Source organism: Lygodium microphyllum, chromosome 4 (assembly GCF_053477565.2).
Source record: "Lygodium microphyllum isolate KBCC chromosome 4, Lygodium_microphyllum_v1.1.10, whole genome shotgun sequence".
In the NCBI taxonomy this organism is placed as follows: Eukaryota; Viridiplantae; Streptophyta; class Polypodiopsida; order Schizaeales; family Lygodiaceae; genus Lygodium; species Lygodium microphyllum.
In genome coordinates this window covers 87,945,448-87,970,540 of record NC_141138.1, presented here as the reverse complement: position 1 = coordinate 87,970,540, position 25,093 = coordinate 87,945,448, and the positions used below count along the sequence as shown (strand labels likewise).

General features: G+C 41.4%; 1 protein-coding gene across 2 annotated transcripts in view; it reads left to right on the top strand.

The window, feature by feature from the left end:
- Positions 1–11,507: 11,507 nt before the first annotated feature.
- APC2 (anaphase-promoting complex/cyclosome 2) overlaps positions 11,508–25,093 on the top strand; it is an 85,675-nt gene continuing 72,089 nt past the window's right edge. The window contains exons 1-2 of one of the 2 annotated variants that reach the window (XM_087676193.1): positions 11,508–11,801; positions 24,667–24,765. In XM_087676193.1, coding sequence (XP_087532319.1) covers positions 11,586–11,801; positions 24,667–24,765 — 315 coding nt within the window. In that variant the 5' untranslated portion in view covers positions 11,508–11,585. The remainder of the gene's footprint in view (positions 11,802–24,666; positions 24,766–25,093) is intronic. The other variant, XM_087676195.1, reaches the window with a different exon arrangement.

Below are 25,093 nucleotides of genomic sequence, written 5' to 3'. Positions count from 1 at the left end.
CCAATAAATATGCAACGGAAAACCTTATCATCTAGCTTATGCCTTTTCTGAGAAGCCACATAAGCATATGTCAATGATCTAGAAATACTCGTATGGGAGAGAGAAGGCTTGGAGCTAGTCCATGCCTCATGAGGAGTGATGGTGTGTAAAGCTCTCATGGGACACCTATTCAAAACATAAGCAGCACATAGAATAGCAAAAAATATCGTTATTGGCGACGCCATAGGACAATCGATATTAGTATTGTTATCAGCATCGTTATTTGCGTCGGTATCAGCGACATTGATACCAACGCAAATAGCAACGCTAATAATGACACTTTGCAATGCATTTTGTGATGCGTGCAATAAATTTGCGATGCTAATAGCAATAGTAACAGGGGGAAATTTTGTGGTAGGGCAGCTTCAGTAATGTGTACAATGCTCTGTAAATAAAGGCAAAGTGTACTTAAATCATAACACTGATATATGAAATAAATACATGATCACGTAATGAAAGCGACCGGTACAATCATGGCAAGATACTACTACTATTACATAGAAAATGTCTACATAGATCATGTGACCAAAAAAGAAGAGTATGTGAGCTCCAAGGATCCAAGGGTGAGCTATAGATCCTCGCCATCCAAAACCTCGTCCTGCCACAAAGGAGCATCGAAGAGACTCTGCAAAAAAAGAAACAACTACGCATCAGTCCACCATACAATAATGCATTTTAATTAAACTTAGTAACTACGGACAAGAAAGATGAGTGACTTACACGGCCGCCGTGTTAATACAATCGGTCGATCAATGCAATGAGACCGTGCCTCTCTACATATCGAGTCTCAAGGCGGGTGGGATCGCGGTTTGTAATGAAGTGCTGCAAAGAAAACAAAATATAATTATTAGAAACACGATTGTCATTACAAAGGATATTGCAAAAAAATAAGCAAGCGGAACAAAATAAAAACTTACAAAGTCCTCCAAATATGTCCTGTGACCACACTCCTAAGATGATGGACCACTCCGGCCTCTAGTCGTGCCCTCGCCGCCTCATGCTGCTGTCTCCAATGTCCTTGAGAATCTGTAGCCTTCTCCCTGAGCCGGTGCTAGTTGTCCATGTCTAGCCACTCGGGCCTTGAAGCCCCATTCTTGAGTGCCTTGCATGCGTCCAATTATCTATGTGACATGTATGCACGTATACACTCCATTACCGTAGGTTCACTGCATCCAAATCTCTGCAGTATCCCCCTGAACCACTCCTTCCATCTGGCCCAAGTCTGGAGCGTCGACCTCATCTGCAGGAAACTGAAGTATCAAAGCGCGTTGAAGTAGATCTAATAGGGCGGCATGATGGTGTCCGAGACAGCTCATGGTCTGCCATATCTCTGAATCTCGCCATCTGATCTGGAAACATACACGTGAAGATCTCCTGTAGCTTCTCATTGCTCATCCCTCGACTCATCGTGATGATCTAAATATCCATAAAGGTCACCTACACAGACAAAAATTGATGTTAGCATAATCAATATAAATCATACAAAGCACTATAATATAAAACATAAAAATTTTATCTTACTTAAAATGCATATCTTATGTACACTTATAAGCGATTCGTCAATGAATTGAGTAGGTGGATGCTCCAAGTATGAAGTACCCTATGGTAACATGCCAATCTCCTGACACAACTCCGCATACACTGGAAGGTCGATAGACATGTCACCATAAAAGGATGAGTCCATCTCGTTCTCAAAGAATTCTTAGACTCCTGTATTTCCATCATTGTTACCCGATGTTGGCTCCTCTACATGCTCCAAGCTTTCGGTGGCCTCCACCCCTTGCAATATTGACCCCTCTATTTGCATATTGTCCTCATCTATGCTCGGAACATCACTTTGATCATATACTCTCACACTTCGGGGAGCCGAAGGTATAACATACCACCATCGAGGTTGTCGGGGGTTTGGATAGAAGATTACATGTTCACAAACACGTACAAAAGAGATTACACTATTGTGACATGTACCATGTCATAATACAATTAACAAACAAATGAGTTTATGCACTTGTTCACAATGGATCGACAACACAAAGGTGTCGCGCAAATCTGTCCATTTTTTACGGAATCTATTTCAAGAAATCTAGATGGACCTCGTCGAACTTTTGCTCCAGCTCCTTCAAGTACCACTTTGGAACCACTGCACATCGAATAGTATCATGGAGAAGCTATGGTAATCCACCGTAATAATACTTTGCAAGTTTCCAAAATACTCCATCTCATCTATAACTGTGTTTGGATCCATTGCTCGTCGTCAACTCTCTTGCTTGAACCTAGCCATGATGCCACAGTCCATTGTGGAGCGCATTTTGTCAATATGCTCCATGCGAAAATGCCGTCCGCGTGACCACGCTACACTATATATTTTGTATTGTACATTGAAATACTCAAATTAGTTGTCATATATAAAATATAGATATGACAAATCCTAAACACGTCATCACCTTTGGACTACATGCCCTCGAGAATTCCCACTCCTCCATTGAGATCTCCGCCCCTTTGCGAGACGCTACAGTCAAAGCTCCATGCAACCATTGCATTGACATGAACCACGGCATCTCCTCCATGCCGTCGGGATATCGAATCGGTCGATGGCGCGCACTATGTCAGAATTCAGCTCGCGCTTCCTCTCGATCTTGCCTAGCGATCTGGTACTTGGCGAGCCACGTCTCCATAAAGGCATGGTGCAACATATAAAAGCGATTCACCTTCTCCTCCATTGAGGCATCCATCCTTTTTTCTACCCCATTTCCAACCACCACATCTCCAATCAGTCTATCATCGTCCTTCAGCAACAACCATAGCATTTCGTTGTCTGGATCCACCATCGGTAGCCATTGTAAAATATGCACTAATGCCTCAAACACCAACCAACCTTCAGCCATGCTACATTTTGGCTGAGCTTGTTGTTGCACAAAGCCTTTCAGGGTTTTCATGAAGCACTCCAAGAAGAATATCCATCGCGTATGGACAGGTCCAGCAATCTCCACTTCATCTACAAGATACACAAGAAGGTGGATTTGTATCGTGAGCATGCTGGTGGGCAGGTATTTCTCAAAGAGACAGACCGTCTCCACTGCTCCCCGCCTCGCGGATTCAATAGAGGACGTCTTAATCTCCTTCTGTGAGATCCATTGCACCAAAGTCAACAATGTGTAAATGGCCCCGCGTATTTCTGGAGTAAGGCAACCTGCGATCGCGATCGGTAGTACAAACTGCTACAATTGAGGAAGCATTATGAACAACGGCTGTACCCCAAATAGCAAAGTGTGCATGCCAATTAGAATCCATTCGTAGTACAAACCTGACATATCTTATGCTAGTCATGGGATTTTAGCCCTGATAATTGGTCGTCTTTAGAAAAGGCAGACCTGAGAGAATGCATCATACCCGTCAGAGTGCGGATAGACTTGACTACTTGCTTTACAATGCGCTCTTCTTTAGTGGACAAAACCCAAGGAGCGCGAGGTAGCTGCACGTGACCATCAGCACTCGACTGCGGCCAAAGCGCCTCCATCTTGCCTACCTCCTTCAAATCCATTCATGCCTCTATAGTGTCTCTCTTTCTTGTGATGTGGTCCCGTAGCAAGTTGCCCACATTCTTGAAAATATGCATGGGATCCAACAAGTGGTTGATCTGTAAGTGGGTCCAATATAGCAACTCGTAGAAAACTGAGAACCATCGCATTCTGTTTGGATGTGACTTCGTGTGGACCATTTTCAGCTCATACTAGCTTGCGACATTCATACATGTTGGAGATCGTCCAAGAAAACCTTCCCTGAGTTCATGACCCTCTGGCAAGAAAGCGGCGTGTCCTTGATATACCATCTTCTTCATGGTTTGTGACCTTCGGGAATCTAACTATGGTCCGCACAATGGACATACATGATAACTTGAGGTAACCATACATGTTCCAATACCTCTATCCAGTGAATAAAAGCTTGAACGAGATAAAATATAGATATTACCAATGAGAATGGAAGCCTATTTACCTGAGCACTCTCTGAATCCCGGAAAGTCATGCATCGTCCACATGACAGTGGCTCGAATATTGGCGGACCGTCGACCATCATGCTTGCTCATATCTTACACGGTGACCCCCTCCTCCCACAAAATCTTAAGCTCATCGACTAATGGACGAAGGTACACGTCCATATTTTTTACTTTGTAGCAGCTGGGGACGAGTAAGCTTAGGATGAGATGTCCCTTCTTCGTAGAGAGCCATGGAGGGATATTGTAGTTGACAAGGACTATAGGCCACACACTGTAAGAAGTTGAGCGCAGACCGAATGGGTTCATTCCATCCATTGCAAGACCGAGCCGAAGATTCCTTGGCTCTCAGGCAAAGCCTGGGAAGGTAGAGTCAATGTGGCTCCATGCGTGTGAATCCACTGATATTCGTTGAGACCTATTTTGCACATGCCACGTTGTCAAGCTCGCCATGCCGGACGTACAAAACATGTGGTTTATGCGGGTATAAGCGAAAAGTGACTGAGAACTTTTTGAGGGATGGTTTGCCCTTGCAAGTCCGGTCGATACCTGTGAGCATCACAATTTGGACATGTCTCCATAGTCTCGTATTTTCCTCAAAACAGTATGCAATTGTTGATACATGCATGGATGCTGTTGTAGTCCATGCCAAGCTTTCGTAAAACATGTCGTGCATCATTACGAGACTCATGCATGGTATTTGCAGGTGGTAATATATGATATTTCAATAACCTAAAAAAAATCATAAAACACCTTGAAAAAGCATAATTTTTTTAAATAATAGTGTCAAAAAGAAATCAACGAAGCGTACGTACAAGGTACCTGAACAACTCAGTTACACTCGTATCGCTCCACCCGTATTTTGCTTGCACACTTAGGAGTGCAAGCAGTGTCTTCAGGTGAGATACTCAACACACATCATATAATGGTACGGATGTTTCCTCTCTAAGCGGATCAGAAGTCTCAACATCCATGTATTGATGGTATAGATTAGGTGGTGCCTTCCAAGTGGTGGATTGGCTCATGCACTCCATCCATCGCATGCCCATGAACTCTTCTAATTGGCTGCGAAGGGTGCACTCCTCCTTGGGACGAGACGTCACCTCCTTGGATAGAAAATTCGCCAGCCGCACCCAATCTTCTTGTATATGGTATTCAATTAGCTTGCAAGTACAGTGCATGATTGATATTAACTTTTCTTACCGTTTGCTAAAAATCCGCAATCGCATGATCAATGATCTCAAATTGAAACTCGCCGAAGCGTCGTACGTGTTCTATAGACAATCGACGTTTTCGTCTAATTGCTAGCTTGCATTGAGAGCAAGGACATGGGACACACTGATTAAGATGCGCCTCGTGATCTTGAACAATAAGACCTTCATCGTTTTCCATTTTGTCTATGTTACGACAAACAATTTGTTTTTGTTATCATTCTTTTTTTCTTTCTTAAATTATTCTCCTCTCCTTCCATCTCTCTCTCTTTTTTCTCTTTCTTTATTATGATGTATGTATTTCCTCTCCCTCTCTCTCGTTCCTTCTTCTTTTTTCTCTTCCTCCCCCTCTCTCATTTTCTTTAACGATCATGGCTACGACTACGATGAAACCACAACCGCGACTATGACTACGACTACAACCACGACTACAACTACGACCACGACCACGACAAACAATTTGTTTTTGTTATCATTCTTTTTTTCTTTCTTAAATTATTCTCCTCTCCTTCCATCTCTCTCTTTTTTTCTCTTTCTTTATTATATTGTATGTATTTCCTCTCCCTCTCTCTCGTTCCTTCTTTTTTCTCTTCCTCCCCCTCTCTCATTTTCTTTAACGATCACGGCTACGATTACGACCACGACCACGACTACTTATATAGAGATGAAGAGAGAGACAAGAGTTAGGGAGAGAGTAAAGTTAGAGAAGAAGAGAAGAGAAGTGAGAGAGGTAGAAATTAAAAGAGAGATAGAGAGAGAAAAGAGATAGGGGAGAGAGAAGGATTTAGGGAGAGTATAGGAAGAGAGAAAGAGGGAAGATTGAGGGAGAGAGAATGGTTGAGAGAAGAGAGAGGAGAAAGAGAGAGAGATCCGACTAGAGCATTTGACACCCATAGCCAACACACCGTGGAGAACACAAGCACAAATTGACTACGACTACGACTACGACCACAACCACGACCACAACCACGACTACAATTCCCCTTTACCATTTACAACTCACCCACCTTCTCTCCACACTATTGCACACTACAATCTCTATGAGGGCATGAGATTGGGATCTCCACAGATACCAAAGCATGATCTGTAGCTTGATGGTTGCATATATACTACTACTTCTCATGGAAGAAACCTTAAAATAGTTATTATGCTCAAATACATGCTTGTTAGAGCAGAAATTTGTTCCTAAGACTATTCTAAGGATAAAAGAGGGTTAATGATAAAAGATTATCCTTCCTTGCAAGTGATTTTATATTATATATTTTAATTAAATTTGATAGTTGAAGATGAGTTTCCTAAGAGATCTTGTGGTGATGCTGTTTTAGTTTTTGCGAAGCATTAGAATGATGCTGTTTTAGTTTTTTGTATTTGTCTTTTTAAGAAGAGATTGATTTTTATGGAATATCTAAAGTTATTTTTGGATTTACGTTATGAAAAATGAATGTTTTTCTAACTGATAGGCTGATTGCCTTTGTTGTATACTTCTACAAAAGTTCTTGTGTCCTCATAGGTGGATATTTGCTTACACACTAAACCTTCCCCAAGGTTAGTGGCTAAATCCCTTCACCAAGGGGATAGTTTGAGCGTGGTGGAGGCTAGGACAAGCCCAATGTATGGGAGGTCTCTTTGTAGGAAGAACATTATGCTAGGAGGCGCAAGTGTGCTAGGGTTCTCTAGCCATATATCCCTTAGGTTTGTTGAGGATCGGCCTAACCCCTATGAGCCTAGGATGAGCTTATTGTGAGGTCTTATTTCCTTTTCTCTCTTTCTCTCCCTCTCTCATTTCCTCTCCCTCCCTCATCCTCACCCTCTCTTTCTCTCTTTCCCTATTAGGTTCAATGATTTTTCTCTTTTTTTCTCTCTCCTCTCCCTCTCTCATTTTTTTTCTCTCCTCTCCCTCTCTCATTTCCTCACCCTCTCTCACTCTCACCCTCTCTTTCTCTCTTTCCCTATTAGGTTTAATGATTTTTTTCTCTCTCCTCTCCCTCTCACATTTCCTTTTTCTCTCTTTCTCTCCCTCTCTCATTTCCTCTCCCTCCCTCACCCTCACCCTCTCTTTCTCTCTTTCCCTATTAGGTTTAATAAATTTTCTCTCTCCTCTCCCTCTCTCATTTCCTTTTCTCTCTTATTTTTTTCTCTCTCCTCTCCCTCTCTCATTTTCTTTTCTCTCTTTCTCTCCCTCCCTCACCCTCACCCTCTCTTTCTCTCTTTCCCTATTAGGTTTAATGATTTTTCTCTCTTTTTCTCTCTCCTCTCCCTCTCTCATTTCCTTTTGCTCTCTTCCTCTTCCTCTCTAATTTCTTCTCCCTCCCTCACCCTTTCTCTCTCTTTCTCTCTTCCCCTATTATGTTTAATGTTTTTTCTATCTTTTTCTCTCTCCTCTCTCCTCTCCCTCTCTCATTTCTCTCTCTCCCCTCCCTCTCTCATTTCCTTTTTCTCTCTCCCTCTCTTTCTCTCTCCCTCCCTCTTCCTCTCTTTCTCTCATTTCCTCTCTCTCTCTCTCTCAATATATAGAAATTATACAAAAAACAAGTAAGAGAGAGAGAGAAAACACAAAAACAAAGCAAGAATGGACAATGCACTCACCGTAAAGGCTCGAAGAAGGGTTTGGCGGCTCCTCTTCGCCCTCCATACACCTACTCCTCTTCTTCGCGAACGGCGGCGGCGGCGGTGAGAAGCTTTCTTTCTCTCTTTCTCTCCCTCTTAGCAAGATGGTCGCTCTCCCTCTCGCTCTCTATTTCGTGAATTCACGAAAAATGACGTACTCGGGTTTCGGCCTGTGTTTTTTTGCTCTGGGTACCGTCGCTATTTATCGTTGCTAACGCCCGTCACTATAGGTTCATATCCTTGTAGTGTGACTTTAGTATACCATTAAGAGTGATGGAAACAAGTTGATTACTTGGAACTTCTTCATCAATATTTAATAATTGCTTAATAAAATCTTTGATGCTAGTGAGATAGGCATACTTCTTTCATGCGAACACCTTCTCGTTGCTTACATAGATAAGCAACACATGCTTCATTGTGCACTTGATATAATGATGTGAGCTTATCCCATGCTTCCTTGGATGTCTTGTATAATCTAATGTGTGGAATGATGGTTCTCTTCATGGATAAAGCAATTAGGGCATGTGCTTGGGTATCACGACTATCCCATCGAATCTTATCTTGAGTGGGAGGCATTGTGGAAGAGGTAAGTGATTTGGCATCATGAGAGCCACCTCACAATGTGGAGGTAGGAGGTGGTGCTAGTGTTGAGAAGCCGGTCTTTGCTTGGTGCCATTCGCAATATGCCATAGATTCTTCGTGGCAAGAATATGTCGCATCATGTAAGCTCACATTAGGTAATCGGTGCCATGCCACCAGTGCCAGGCATGCCCAATAAATCATTATTATTATTTACCATGAGTGGAAATCAATAATAAAATAATATTTTCCAAGTGAAGAGAGAGAAAATAGATGCCCAAACAATAATAAGCCGTTGATAGAAGAGATCATGCCTATCTCAACGAAGTCGAATAATACGAAGAATAATATTTTTTCTTATTGTTTTCCTACTGAGGAGAGACAAAAATATGTAAAAATAATTATTTTTAAAAATAAATATTATCCAATCAAGGCGATAATCAATAATATATTGAAAACATATATTAATGGCTAAAATTGCACCGATAATGCTGACAACAAAATAATAATATGAAAATTCACCCAACAAATGCACCAAAATAACAAAATTTATATTCACTATTAGGAAAAAATAGGGCCAACATCCAAATAATATGATTTTGGAGCATGTCATGGGCCAAGAAAACGAATTGAGGCAAAAGCCCTAATTTTTGGGTGCCTCGGTGGTGGAATTGGGCAAAAGCCCCAAATTTGACCCAAAAAATGAAGAGAAATTGGATAAAATGTTTATCAAAACATTTTTCAATGCCATGCCACAATGTGAATGAACCTTAATATTGATGAAATATAAATCTACTTTATGGGATATTGATATTACCACACTTCTCATAAGCTTCAACCTTTGGATGTGAACGTTTTCAAGTCATTAAATGCTTCTTTTTGTAAAGAAAGGACAATTGGCAACGTAGGAGATAACATACTCAAGTATGCCTTAAAGTGAATAGGCATATATACAAGGTCAAGGGGGAAAATAGAGCCTAAAGAGGGAAAAAGTGCTCTAATGGTCCTAAGTGTGTTCACACACATTAGTATCGAACTTGCACAGAAAGTAAGGAGAGTTATATTATATTTGGAATGACCATAGACTCTAGGGAATGGATGGCAATTTTATGTTGGGTTCATGTTGTTGGTAATGCCATTCATGGATACTACATCTTTAAAGCAAATAAGATTGGTGGCAATTATATCCAAGATTGTGAAGAGGGAGTTATCCTAGCCATGCAAAGGAAAGCATGGATGGCAAGGGAGTTATTCTATGCATGGTTGGATCATTTTCATAAATGTATTGATGAGTCTACAGGCTTTGTAAATAGGCACTTCCTAACTAATGATGGCCATGGTAGTCATGTTTTCATTTTAGTTGTTGAGAAGGCTACTTCATGAGGTATTAATATCATCACATTGCCAGTCCACATTTCTCATAAGCTTCAAACTTTGAAAGTGAATGTTTCTGAATCATTGAAGGCTCACTTCTATAAAGAAAGGGGAATTTGGCAACATAGGAGACAACATACTCAAGCATCTAAGGGTGACTTAGATTCAATAGTAGCCAAGAAATTCAATATTTCATGCATATGGCCTCCTTATCCAAGAGCTCTACATTTTGATGGGATGCCATCCTAGCACATGAATGTAATTAGAAATTCAAACTTTTATGCATATGGCCTCCTTATCCAAGAGCTCTATAGTTTGATGGGATGCCATCCCAGCACAAGTCCTTCTAATGATGCCCTAAGGATTTTAGACAGATTGCGCTTGCCTCTAATAAAGGTTTTAGTGCACTTAGGGAGGTATTTATGGACTATACCAACAACCTTATGTTGACATTAGTCCAGTATGTTGAGAGCTTAAAGGCAAAGAATGAACCCCCCACATCCCCCCACCCCTTAAAAAAAAAAAAACAGCCAAGGCCAAGGAGGAGAAAAGACTTGAGAGAGAGCACAATAAGAAAAAGAATTTAGTAGTAGCAACAAAATTACACGAATAGCAAAGAGAAGCACAATGATCTGCAAAGCTTGCAAGAAGGGCATGGAAAGCTAAAGAACTAGTAGTTGAGGCATGCCTTTGGGCAGTCTTGTGGGAGGGTGCAATAGCTTCTAATAATCACCCTTTGCAAATGCATATTGATGGTCCTCACCACCGAATGGCATATCTGGAGAAGTTGTAGCACAACATACCACCAAATGTCCATTATAGAATATGTGACTTCCTTGATAGCAACTAGCATCTACTATCCTACTATCCCTTCTTTTTGTATCTACTATCCTATCCTATAGTAAGCTAGCAACCATCTTATCTCAAGTTATCAATACTCATACATCACCCCTTTTTTATATCAATTGATAAAATTTGGGTCAATTATCAAGTTCAATTTTGTTGCCATCGTATCACTCCATGCTTCTATTGCATAGGAAGTCATTTTGATTCTCATATATTACATCAATTTGTTTTAATGGAAGCTTTGCACAATAATTGGCCACAAAACAAGGAAGAGGGTACTAGTGAGAAGAGACACCTACATCTACCTCTCAGTAATTGCTAAAACTTTCTATTGTAGATGAGTAGGCCAACATCAAGTGCAAGAGGGGGCAAATTAAAAGGTATTGATGGCACAAATTACAGACATAAATATAAAAGAAAGTACTACCAAATACCTTGAATTTCAATGTGAGAGAGAGAGAGAGAGAGAGAGAGAGAGAGAGAGAGAGAGAGAGAGATCCTGGCATGCAATGTTTCTCCATTGGAGTAGCATTGAACCACCACCATGCAACACTATTCTCCTATTAGGCTGTTGTCCATTCCACATTTGGGGAGAAATATTCGACACGTGGCCTGGGAAGGACTGATTTCTACTTAAAAAAAATTCAAAGTCAAATTCACCTGTCGCCTTCTTCCCCAATATGAGGGTGGGCGAGGCAGCCGTTTTACACAAGAAGGCCTTTGGGCTGGTCCAAAGGTATTCTTACTCGCTAGGTAGGTAGTGAGACTCGAAACTCTTAAAAAAATAAAAAAAAGCGTGGAGAAATTTCCATTAATAATGTGTAAAAAAGAGGAACAGACGCGAAACTCTCTTGCTCTTGTTTGTTAAGTAGAAATTTTGAATCGGAGGTTCGACTGGGCATTTGGCGTGAACCAAGCGGGACAACCCCCGAAGGCGTATGGAGAGTGCATTTTCCTCCATAGACGCAGGAAGGCTACTGGAGATCACTCAGGCATGGGGCATTTTTTGCAGCCATGCATCGAGTCTGCTGTCATCTTCCACTGCCCACAAGCAGCACCCTTCCGAAAACACTGCGCTCATTCAGAGCATAGCTCTGCTTCACGGCCATGGATTGCAGACTCTCATGATTGAGTATTTTATGCATCTTCTCGAGGTAAGGGTTCCCTGTGCCCCATCTCAAAGGGAAGAAAAACACACACGCACTTACACAAGTCTTCTAATAGAACGTGGGAATTCCTCTCTATGCATGTTGTGAACAGAGATTGCGTAAAATTTTGAAGCTGGCCCTTTTTATTCTTGTAGAACTGGCTAATGGGCATGCTCTTACCTTAGGCCTGTATCACCTTGCCACCGGCTTATTTTCAGGGGAAGTATTCTTTGCCACTAAAGTAAAGGTCCTTTGCTCCCCACTTTCCTTTTACTCCTTCTAGATAATGGAGGGTTTCATTTCACTCCTAGATAATAGAGGGTTTCATGGACGTGAAACACCATTCTCGTTACACTCTTGCCTATAAATTTCCTATTCAGGCATTTACCTCCTCAATCATGCAAGATTATCCAGTTTTCATTGATAATCTTCTTGTTCGGTCGTTTAGGTAATAGGTGGCATCCTTTCCACCCAATCTTGTATTACTTTGTGGGCTATTATCCTATGAAGTTTGGCTCCTTGCTTGTGCCGTTAAGGCCATTTGTATTAACTGATTATTCTTAATTTTTGGCTGGATGTATTGGAATTAGTTTAAAGGAATTCCATTCTCTTTTTGAACAATAATTGTCACACACACACACACACACACACACACACACACACACACACACACACACACACGTACACGTGCCCACGCACGCAGAGTGAGCTCCACTAGAGGCCAAATCTGCCTTCTCCCTCTATTAGAGACCAAATTTGTCTCTACATGCAACATGTCTATCTCTTGAATATAACAGCTATATAGGAGCAACAACGATCTGTATAACACATTGCTGGATGGATATCTTGTTTCCATCCTCAATTTGCTTTTGGAAATGTGAAATGCATTGTTTTTGTTGAGAAGAGTGCAAGCTTTGATAGAAAGTCATTGAAGAACAACCTTTATCAACCTAAAGACTAGTTTGTAATTTATGAAGAAAAATGTTCCTGCAAGTCATACTTTGCAGGATTCAAGAGCAGTTTGTCTTGCTTCAACAAAACACAACTATGGCTAATTTTTTTTTTTGGAGAGATTGCAATTCTTGCTTTAGACACTGCATGTATGTATTTTTCTGATTCTGTACATATTTCTTATTTCTTTTTTAAGGTCTACCATGGTTGCTAGAAGTAGTATAGGTCTTAGGTCTTTCACAAGTAGATTGGTCACCATTTCTTGATCTCTCTATGGTTGGTGGGAAGAAGCAGTACCTTCATGTGTGACAAGCTGTAATCTCTTCTAGGTGTTATATATTTGTCAAAGAAAAGATCCAGCCAAGTAGTGACTCTTGGAGTCATGCACATTGCTCAAAGAATTGTAGAAACTACTCAAGAACATAATGGACTAACTCCTCCCAAGTGATGGCGCTTTGAACATGAGAGGTGAACAGGCTAGTGTAGACGACATTGTATTTTGAGATGCTAGATGGGACAATAGAGCCATAGTCATGCCATCCTAAGCCTTGCTTTCCAGGGATGCAAGTTCATCTTGTATCTCCTCCATCTTAGTGATGTGATCTTTCATGGTCGGGAAATTTGTAACAAAGATCTCTTGTAGCTTCATGTGGAGGGTTATCCCATGGGCAAAGGCTATGACTTGATAGAGTGAAGATAATCAGGTCCAAATCGTGGAGGCATTGTGAATGAGGCAAACATTGATAAGAAGTGATCATGGCAGCTCATGGAAAGGGAGGAACGGGCTTGAGAGTTGAATGGAACCGATGAAGCTATTGAAGTTGTTGAAGAACCAATCTATGGGTCCATAATGGGATGGTCCTAGATGTCGAAGATGCACTTGATCATGCAAGATGAGATGGCCCAAATCTAGCCATCAAGCTTGTCTTTCTCCAAGAGATTGATAAGGATGGGCACGTGCATTGGGATTGCTGTAATGGCCATCCATGGAATATAGGATGCGGTAGTAGGTGAAGGGGAAAAGAAGGGGTGGAGGATGGGAGGGAGGTCATAGCGCACATCTTGATCCGTAGCACCATCTCTTCGTTTTTTGCATTGATCCTCACAATGTGCACGGTCATGATTGTCCTCCCGATAACCCTTCAGATCTTGGTGGTCTTCATGACAATCTTTACTGTGACGGTGTTGGAACATTGGTCTTCAGAGTTTTGGCTATCCCTTTGGTGGTCCTCATGGTCTCTATCGTATTCTTGGTCCACTTGATTTTGCCAATTGTATTGGTTTGACAAGGCAAGTTGTGTGTTGATGTCACCTATTGTGTCCACTTGGCGAAGAGTTTCTAGACACCTTACTTGACCTAAATAGGATGAGTGGTGTTATATCCTTGGACATTTGGATGGGTGCTAGTAGCATTGGTCACAGTGCTTATGAAGTGACTTAGTGCGAATGCACTAAGGGCCTAAGGGCACTTCGAGGTTAGGGAAACTGAGTCCTATTTATAGGACTCAAGGCCCTATTGTGCACATAATTGTGTGATTACCACTTTGGAACTATTGGCCCCTTGGTTGACGCATTTGCACAGTGGAATGCCGTGGGCCAATGGTATGGGATGCCAACCCTTGGGATGTGATCATGACTTGGAGTGTTGCTACCTCCTAGGCTTGGGGTGAGCTCGTTTGGCTCTCTGGTTGGAGATGAGTCTAATGTATAGTCCCTTTTATTTGTGGATATGGCTTGTATCGTGTCTCTGTGCCGGTTGGATCCTAGGGGTATGTTTCAAGTGGGCTAAGTGAGAAAATGCAATAAGAGAGAGAAAACACAATTGTTATGAATCTCTGTCATAGTAACATGGGATTGCCATTTTGTAGCTTTTCGTCCCAATCCTAGCTCGTTCCAAACCCATCCCCATGTTAGAGCCCCCTCTCATGGTTGGTGACAAGGGATGGCCATTTAGGTCCTTATTCCCGTTCCTATGCTTGTCTCCAAAACCCATCCCATTTTACTATGAGCTCCCTATGTAGTGCTTGGTCCTAATACCATGTGAGATTGAGTGATAGAAGCAAAGGAATGCGAAGAGATGAGATGAGAGTATTAGATTGTTAGATGAATGTAGAGCAATATAAGCAAAAAAATGAAGCTGTTATAAACATAGAGGACTCAAACAAAAGAATAAGAACACGTGGGAATATATGCTAGGGTTTGCACTAAGAAAACATAGGATGTACAAACATGCCTAAAGCACAATAACTTAGATAGTAATGCAATAAATGCAAAAACCCTAATGCAAAATGCAAAAACACACACAAACAGAGGAAGAAAGGGAACTTTGAAGTGAATCAATCAATGTTCTAAATGATGGAAAGGGTGTACAGAATGCTTAGAGGCAAAGCAATGAATGTAGTTGGAGTGTGATGCTGAGTGAAGATGGATCCAGAGTGCTGTAACCATCAGTTAGAGCTAAAAGAGCGCTGAATGTGAAAGGGCAGTAGACTGGTCACCAAAATGCACTAGTCTAGAGGCTGAATTTGGCAAATCTAGAAGTCTAGAGGCTGAATTTGACAAACGCAGCAGTGTACCACCCAGTAAAGGTTGGAAACCTGATCACCAAGGCTGTAAATGGCAGGTGACAGCAGGCTGAAGGTGTGTTGACGCAGGGCATCTTGCACAATAGCAAAAATGTAGGCTGAATGAGAAGAATTGATGTCAACTCTGTTGGTGATGATGAGCTTGTAGCAAACACAACAGTCTTGCACCTCTTGACAACGGGGCGACAATTGAAAGACAAGTGCTAGGGGTTGGAATAATTGTGGCTGTAGCAATGGAGTGTGTGCGCACTGATGTGATGTGCAAAACAAGGATGGGTTGAATGGTGGGCAGCCTATCTATTTATAGATGCAGAAGGATCTTCCCAAATTAGGGTTTTACTTATGGGATGTAGAAACTCTCTAGGACCATACACCACTTAATGAAACTTTGGTAATTTACATGTTTTGGGGCTGGTTTAAAGAGCTAATCAATTTGTAATGCATTTTAAACTTAACACCCCCTCTCACGCCCGAAATTGGAACCAAAAAAGGATTTGAAGAAATGCTCAAGCCCATGTTTACCCCAAGGTGTCCCAGCCCACCTCAAAGCAACTAGGGCATCAGACAGTGTCAGAAGTGGATGCAACAATGGAAGCGTAGAAAACAACTGTAATAGATTGCGTAAAACAAAAGTGAAGAGAAAAGAAGAACACTGCAAAGAAAAGAACAATGCACAAAGAACTTAGAAAGAAAAAGATGCTCGAGAAATGGAATCCCTATACCAAGACATGAGATAGTATAGAAACAATGTGAGTCACTAGTTGTATGGGCTTTGGCATTGGCTCTCTCTCTCTCTCTCTCTCTCTCTCTCTCTCTCTCTCCATCATCCTTGCTATGGAAATATGCAAAGTGATACAATGAATACCATAGGAGGAGGGAGCACTTGAATAAATAGGCCAGAAACATACCATCAATATGATCAAGTCAGCTAGCATTAAATGCTGGGTGATCGACCAATGATAAATGCCTAAATCACCATGACCAATAAAAAATTCTTAAAATATCTCACTATGCCTAGCTCACTGAAACATGCACAGACTCACACATGAATGGACATATCCGCTAACATCCTCTCTTAGATCATGGGTGATTGGTTACAATACAATATACAATGATAGTAATCCATCATACTATCCAACTCCTAGGCAGTGGATACCTAGGCAGTGGGTACGCAAGCCATTAGCAAGGTGTCTTGGAGAGAGCCGGATGTCGATGTTGATCGTGCCAACTCCTAAAAATAGAGAAGAATCATAGCGGCTCTCGAAGTTTGTCAGCAATGCCTCTGAAGTAGCACATTTGATCATCTTGTCATCAATGCCACAGTGCATAAATGACCATGGATTCTCCCCCTTTGGCTAGATTGCCAAAGTGTCCCTTCATGTGAACTCGGACTAGGAGCGAATCCCACTCTTTGTCAAACAACCCATCATGAACTTGAATGTCAATCTGAGATCTAGGATTTGAAGACATGCCAAAGTTTGGTCGATTTGCCAGGGAAAACCCTCTTAGAATTTTTTGCACTTGTATAAAAGTATAGATGAGGTTGAACCACCCTACTCACCACCCTCTCACTCTCCCTCTTTGGCAGCACTGGAGAGTCATAAGGGATGTCCTACATCACTTGTACTAGCAAGTTGGAAGGGAGGCCCCTATAGCCATTGCTAGGGCTGCATGGCAAGGTCCTAAACCTAGACTTGTAGAGGACGAAGACTCATTGAGAGAGCGGTCACCCTTCGTCACCATCAACTCCCCCTTCCGCAGAGTTGCTAATGTTCTCCTGTAGCCCTTTTGAAGATGTCCCTTCTTATCACAATAATAGCATTGAGACTTTTTCTTCGTCTATATGTGACCCCTCTTTGAAATTGGAATAGTTGGAGCACCAAGAGATAGCATCCTCCCCGAAACTTGGATTTGAACACAAGAAGACTTCAACATAACACTTGTAGATGAGTAAACAATGTTTGTATGCTGATCATCGGTAGGAGAAGCGTAAGGAGCCATGAAAAGGGAGATACTGAATGAGAAGAGCAGTAGAGGCAAGGGATCTTGAGGGATAGGGATGTGCCAACAAAATAGGGTCATAACAGTTTCAATAGTTCAAGTAGTAAATAAAGCACATAGAGAAATGATCAACAGTGACTAGAGTGTAGTGAAAGATGTTGGGGGTAAAGGCGCCTCCGCCTAGCCGCCCGTATATTATTACACTGACAGTACCCGCCATTGTACATTGCAGATGGCGGGTGCCCGTCACAGTCACTTATTCTTTATTCTTTTAGTGTCAGTTTGAATAAAGGAAGGCCCGGCCACACTTTGTGGTTGTTAGAGTTCCCATTTCTTGTCTCTCTCTTTCTTGCTTTTGCTCTTTCGCTATAGTTCTCGCATGTAAGCTTCGATCCTTCTCACCTTTCAACTGGCATGAGAGCTTGGCTTCCCGACTCTTGAGCTTGTGTCGTGGCGTCTTCAGCTTCCATTCAAATCCCTATACTCATTGCGTCTCCATCCTGGCAGCCATAGCCGACTCCCTCGAGCTCCCGGCACTCCCGGACTTCCCGAGCGCCTTCCCGGCCCCTTTGGGCACCCTCAAGGTATCGTATCAGATGTATACACTCACTCTCTTCAGGGTTTATGCTAGTTATAGGTCATGTAGGAAAGGGGCAGCCATTAGTGAGCTCCCATTTGGAGTTTGAAGCTCCCCCTTCAACTTGGCTTGATCAAGCTTTGTTGAGGCCTTGTCATTGGCTTCTTTGGCCCCTTTGTGGCCCTTTCCAAAAGCCATCTGCTGCCATGTGGTCAAGAGGACCCCCCAGCCTATTCATGTTGGCTGCGCCATCTGTTCCAACTGTTCGTGATCTTCTTCAGGAGCCCCCCTTCCCTCCTTGGCACTTTAAGGCAGCTTCACAAGTCATTTTCACTTGTCTTGACCCTTGTTTGAGCTTGGATGCTATTGGAGCTTTACTTGGGCTTGACATTCGATTGTCTGGAGCATATTTGGCTTGCTAGATTTTATTTTGGGATGCACTTGATGTCTATGGATGCTATATATGGATGCTCTATTGCCTATATATTCGGGATGCATCATTGATACTTGATCTTGGATACTTGTCACTGGTGCTTGTACATGCTTTGTTCGAGCTTTGTTGCTTGATATTTACGGCTTTTGTGCTAGTGGGAGCATCTTTGGATGCTTGACAGACATTGAGCAAGCGGTCTATACTATTTGAGCTTTTGAGACTATTTAGGATTTTTTATCCTTTGGGATAAATTATAATGCATGGTTCATATGTCTTGGTTCCTTCCGATGCTTATGAGCTGACTCTTTGACTTGGTCCCTTTTCTTGTGAGTTGACACCTACTTGTGTCAAGTCTTGGTAGTGGCAGGTACACTTTGCTCTGTTGACTGGGGGGTGTGCCTACTCACTGGCAGATATTTCATGACATGTTTCGGTGTTGGATTCATGCTTATCGACTGTCATATGCGTATGTTATGACCGCATGATGTTGGTTATGGTCTTGGCAATATATGATTGACTTGGGATTCGCTTTTGGCACAATTAGCTCTTATTTACTGAAATCTGACATTTATTATAGTAAGCTGAAATCTACAGATTTTGAGCACTTTTATGAGGGTAATGCTTACTATTTGATGTTATCGTGGTCATATTTGGTGGACAGGTGTTTCTTTTGGTAAAATCCACTCTTTCAATCAGTTTTAGCAGTGATTTTAGTGCATTTTCTGCTAATTACAACAACTTGCAATTTTGCCTTTTTGCATTGATTTGGGACAATATGGCTGGTCATTTGAAAGACACAGCTCTCTTTAACATTGCCAAGTTGGATGGTACCAACTATGGGTATTGGAAGTCCTAAATATGGCAGGTTTTGGTGCAGAAGTTGCAGATTAAACCCTTGCGTTTTAAAGGTGTCAAACCTGAGGATATAAATGATGATGTTTGGATGGAAGTTGATGCGCTATGCAAGTCTATCATTATTTTGTCACTCTCAAAAGAGGTCCACCATAATGTTGAAGATGAGAATCAGAGTGCATGGGATTTATGAGAGAAGATTCTGGAGCTTTATGCACAGCAGAGTCTTGTGTCACAGATGTATTGATTGAAGCAGTTAATGAACATTCGCATGAAGGAGGGGTCATCCCTATCATCTCATTTCAGTTAGTTCGGAAGATCTCATCTGTCATTATTGTGGGGAAGCAGGATTGAAAGATGACTCAGAAGAAGACAGAAGACGATGAAGCCAGAAGAGAAATAACTCTTCTCCGTGAGCACGAGTGATCCGTTTCTCCTCCTAACCACGCCTAGATAAGTGCTGGCACCTCTCTCCCCGTTTCCTCTGCTAGCCGTTCACTTTTGGTGAGTCCTACTATTCTTGGACTCTCTTACTCTCTAGGCTCCCCTTAACCCCGTTCGGGCGCCCAAGAGCCCGGACGGTCATCCTCGTGCGTGTTTCCCTAGATTTATCTTAATGTCACATTAAATGTCACATTCAATATTTGTGACCTTAATGTTACATTAAATATCACTTTTAATGTCACATTTCCTTCCCCTTAAGAATCGGGTTCGTCCTCGACCTTAGCGACCAAAGCATTTTGTTGTCTGGATCCACCGTTGGTAGCCATTATGAAATATGCACTAACGCCTCAGACACTAACCAACCTTCAGTCATGCTACCTTCTGGCCGAGCTCGTTGTCACACAAAGCCTTTCAGGGTTTTCATAAAGTGCTCTAAGAAAAACATCCATCGCGTATGGACAGGTCTAGCAATCTCCACTTCATCTACAAGATGCATAAGAAGGTGGATTTGTATCGTGAGCATGCTGGTAGGCAGGTATTTCTCAAAGAGATAGACTGTCTCCGCTGCTCCCCACCTCGCGGATTCAATAGAGGACGTCTTAACCTCCTTCTGTGAGGTCCAAACGATACTTGGAAGGTCTAACTGTAAATCGGGAAACCTTTTCGTTAAAGTACTTACTCGCTCCCATGTTGAGCTTTCTTCTGAACAATCTTTCCACTTAACCAAACATTCTTGGTAAATAGTATTCCTTGTTCGTCTATTACGAACATTTAATATTCTTTCTGGTTCATGTGGATTAGATTGGTCATTGAATAGCTCCTCAATATCATCATTTAAGATTAGATTATCCAAATCACCCAGCTTCTTCCTTAATTTACTTATATGAAAAACTGGATGTATTTTACTACCAGCAGGTAGTTGGAGCTTGTAAGCCAATTCTTCCACCTTTTTAAGTATTATGAAAGGACCACAATACCTTGGTGAAAGCTTTGGACATTGTCCCTTTTTCATAGTTTTAGTTTGTTCAGGCACCTTAAGATAGACCAATTCTCCTTCTTCAAAGGAGATGTCTCTTCGGTGAGGATCTGCATATGCTCTAGCTCGATTTTGAGCCTTTTTAATATTTTCTTGAGCAAATTTTAACATACTATTCATATCCTCCAGAAAGTCTTTAGCTGCCTGAACCTTTTCCTTATGCAGTCCTACTGCAAAAGGAGCTCTGGGCTGAAACCCATACATTAACATAAATGGACTATATCCAGTGGAAGAGTGCTTGGCACTGTTATATGCAAACTTTGCTATCGGTACATACTCTTCCCAATTAGTTTGCCTTTTACTTACATATGCCCTAAGCATATCTTCAAGAATTTGGTTAACCCTTTCAGTTTGCCCATTTGTTTGCGGATGATCCGCCGTACTCATGCTAAGTTTAGTATCCAATTTCCTAAATACTGCACGCCAAAAATGGCTATCAAATTTTCTATCCCGATCAGAAACTATATTTGCCTGAAGGCCATACAATCGGTATATGTTCTCTACGAACAATCTAGCCAATTCTGGTGTTTTAACATCAGTTGAAGTTGGAATGAACCTAGCCATTTTGGTTAACCTATCCACAATCACCCACACAGAGCTGTGCCCCCTCTGTGTTCTAGGTAAAGCAACAATAAAGTCCATGGAGATACTCTCCCATTTTCTCGAAGGAATTTCTAGTGGATGAAGAAGTCCTCCCATTTTCAATCTTTCAGCTTTATTAACCTGGCATTTATTACATTTGACCACATAGTCAAGGACGTCCTTATTCATTCCAGGCCAATAGAATTGCCTTTTAATAAGACTATAAGTCTTATTAATTTCTGGATGTCCTGCGCTAGGGGTATCATGACACTCAAAGAGTATCTGGCACCTAATTTCTGTATCTTTCGGGCATCTAACAAACTACTTAATTCATTATTAACATTTAACCCATAAACATAAGAAAATTGTTGCTTTATATTACAGAAAGTAAAAGTGTTCTGTACAGGAAGAGACCATAACATATATACCTCACAAACTTCCTTCTTTATCAGCTTTTGAACTTCAGTAGAACACAGTAAAGGATTATCAGATACTTCATGTTCACCTTGAATGACAAAAGTCTTACCATCCCTTTCAAATTCCAGTGTATTATGGTGATAACTACGTTTTAAGGATGGTTCCAATCCCCATAGCCACTCCCTCCTTAGAGCAATATCAGCTCTTTCCATGTTCATAATTTGGAAATCAAGTTTATCTTTATATCCTTGAATCTCAATTATTGGATACCATTGTATCCCATATTTTATTGTCTTGGCCTTGCATCATACGAACAACATATTGATGCCTACTCTTTTGTTGGGGAAGTTTCAATTTTTTGACAAGTGCATAATTTATAAAATTATGTGTGGCAGAGTCATCAATCATGACTCTAACCCTCTTTCCAGCTATCAATCTATGTACTCTAAGTAAATCATGTGGCCCAAAAGTAGGCTGCCACATAGAAGTTGACATACAATACTTATGTTGTACATCCATGTGCAAGACCTCTAAAGATTTGTACTTTTCATGGCCCTTTAATTCTAAGGTCTGCACTACATGGATTTGTTTTTCTTTTTCCTTGCCCTTGTTCTTATCCTTTTCTTTGTCTTCCCCCTTTTTTTTTTGAGGGCAATTCCAAGCAGCATGGTTAGGGGATAGGCAATTGAAACACAGCTTTTCTTTTTTGGCCTTATCAAAGTCATCTGGACTTAACTTTGGCCTTACAAATTGTTTCTTTTCAAAAGGTTGTTTTTTGCCCTTAAAAAATGGCATTTTCCTTTTAAATTTGCCCACAAATTTCGAGGTTTCCAATTCCTTAGACTTGGGCTCCGTATCAATGAGACTAGTGAGTGTACTTGGACGCATACTATCTTCATTGATTAATGCAAATTTAATTGCCTCTTCCAGCGTCTTAGGTGAACTCCTTTTTACTTCCTTTTTACAGGCTTTATCTAGTCCCCTAATGAATCCTTTTGTCTTTTGAAATTCATCTATTCCTTCCAATTTGAGGATTATCTCACGATATTCCTCCAAATATGTCAGCAGGGGTCTTCCCTTTTGTCTGACATAATCCCAATCTTTCCAATTTCTTTCCATTTCATTTTCAAGAAGGAATTCTTTCAAAAAGACAGATTCAAATTGAGCCCAAGTTTCAGGTATTTTATTTGCCTCCTTTAAAGTTCGCCACCATTTATACGCTTTGGGCCCCAAAGTTAAACTAGCCTCCAGTGCTTGGAGATGTGGTGGAGTATTTTTGAGTTTATGTAAATCTTCCCATTTTTGGAGAAAATTAAAGATTGTATCTTTATTTCTATCTTTTTCCTCCCCGTGAAACTGAGGGGGTTTCATATCTTTTAGAACTGGATTATCCCTCAACTTGTGGTGGGGTTCCTTAGGATCTCGCATAGTCACATCTAAATCTTTCGATGAAGATGGGACATCCGAGGTTTCTATCTTATTTTTATTCCTTTCTAACAATAAAGTTAATTGAGATTTTATTTCAGTGAGTGTTTGAGTTAAAAATTCCATTTGAACCCCTTGAGCCTGCACACGAGCAGTAAGATCATCAAATTGTTCTCGTGTAGCAAAGAATTCTTCCCACTGTTCTTCTTACATCTCTGATTCATGGGGATCTACCATAGGGTGGTCCCCAGAACTAGAACCTTCCATTACTCCCTCTTTCCCTTTTTCTGCCATTAATACAGTGGAATTGGAAAGCAAAGATAAGAAATTTGCATACAAAGTAAAGTACTTCCCTGGTTTTAATGGCAGGGCTACTGTTGTTGGTTTTATTAATAAGCCCGAAGAGTAAGGAACAATTTTTGTCTTCCCGGACTAGACCAGTCACGCTGGAAATGAAGTTCTTCGCAGAAAACGGGACTATCACGTGAACCGCCAATATGTCTTTTATTTGTAGAACAAGTCTGACTGATTTCAGTCAGCTGGTGGCGATTTAAGTGCTGGCTTCAGTCGGAAGGAGACGATGCTGCTACCAAACTGCTCTTTGAAGACAGCTGTGACGTGTATGACCTGAATACTGTCTGGCGCTTTTTGTCACGACTACAACAGTCGTTTCACATTTTGCCTCACGCCTCTGATGCTTTTCGTCATGGCTACAGCAGTCGACTGTCGTCTCATGCTTTGTCTTACACCTTTCCTCTTCCTACTACGTGTCACACTTACGTGACGTGGCACAACCACGAGTTACAACTTCGTGTGGAAATCTTCGACGATTGACGGATGATGGGCGATGACCTTAAACGACTGACAGATGACGTGTCATGTCCGTCGAATCGTGTGGCTCTGATACCAATGTCAGGCGACTGAAGTAAAATGTCAGGCGATTGTCAGGCTGCCCAGAAGAAGATGATGAAGACTAGAGAAAAGCAGTCCGATACAAAAATGAGCACGAGATCTCTTTCACCTCCCAGCCTTGCCTAGTTCATTGCTGGCCACACTCATCGTGATCCGATTGCTAGCTGTCAAACCTTGGTGAGTCCTACTATTCTTGGACTCTCTTTAATTCTAGGCTCCCCTAAACCCCGTTCGGGCGCCCAAGTTCCCGGACGGTCATGCCTTGTGCATGTTTCCCTTAATTTACCTTATAAATATAACATTTTCCCTTTGGTGCAGTCTATTCCTTCATTTCTCTGCATTCATTTCAGCCTCTCTCTTCCCTTCTCTCTCTGTGCTTGTGTTTCTATTCTATTGCACTCTCATAGTATTCTACTTGTCTTTGAGTTTGCTTGGTCTAGAAGGCCCTTTGTAAATATTTCAATTCATTACTTCAAACTTCATGAATGAGAGAGAGAGAGAGAGAGAGAGAGAGAGAGAGAGAGAGATTTCTGCACATGGCTGAGCACTAGTCACTGCACATGTAACTTCACTGCTAACTTCAATGTTGGCCTATGTATTTTCTATGGATGCTATTTTTTCTTCAAAATGACTCTGTATTGGGTTTTTTTCCCCAGAATTCATTCAAGGATTACTGCTCTACAGCATTTTGGCCACAGTTTGACGATTTTCCTGTTTTTAAGAAATCCAGCCATGAGACTGGGAATACTTCGGAGGTGAGTTCTAAAGAGGCATTCAAAAAATGACATTTTAGCACAATGCACCCAACAATAATTAAAAAGCTCAACATCTAGTGCATAGAAAGGTTAAAGAATGAAGAAATCATTTCTAAGATATCAACCAGAATGTTTGTGGCTAATTGTCATCAAGTAACAGTTACCAGACGACACAGAAAACAAAGCAGGTTATTGTGGGGAATCTATAAGTAGCAATACTATATATTTTTATTGTGTGCAATGATCTTAGGTGCCATAGAAGAGAGGAGCGAGGAGTGATACTGGGAAAATAGACCATACACACACTTGCTGAGAGGAGTGAAAAACA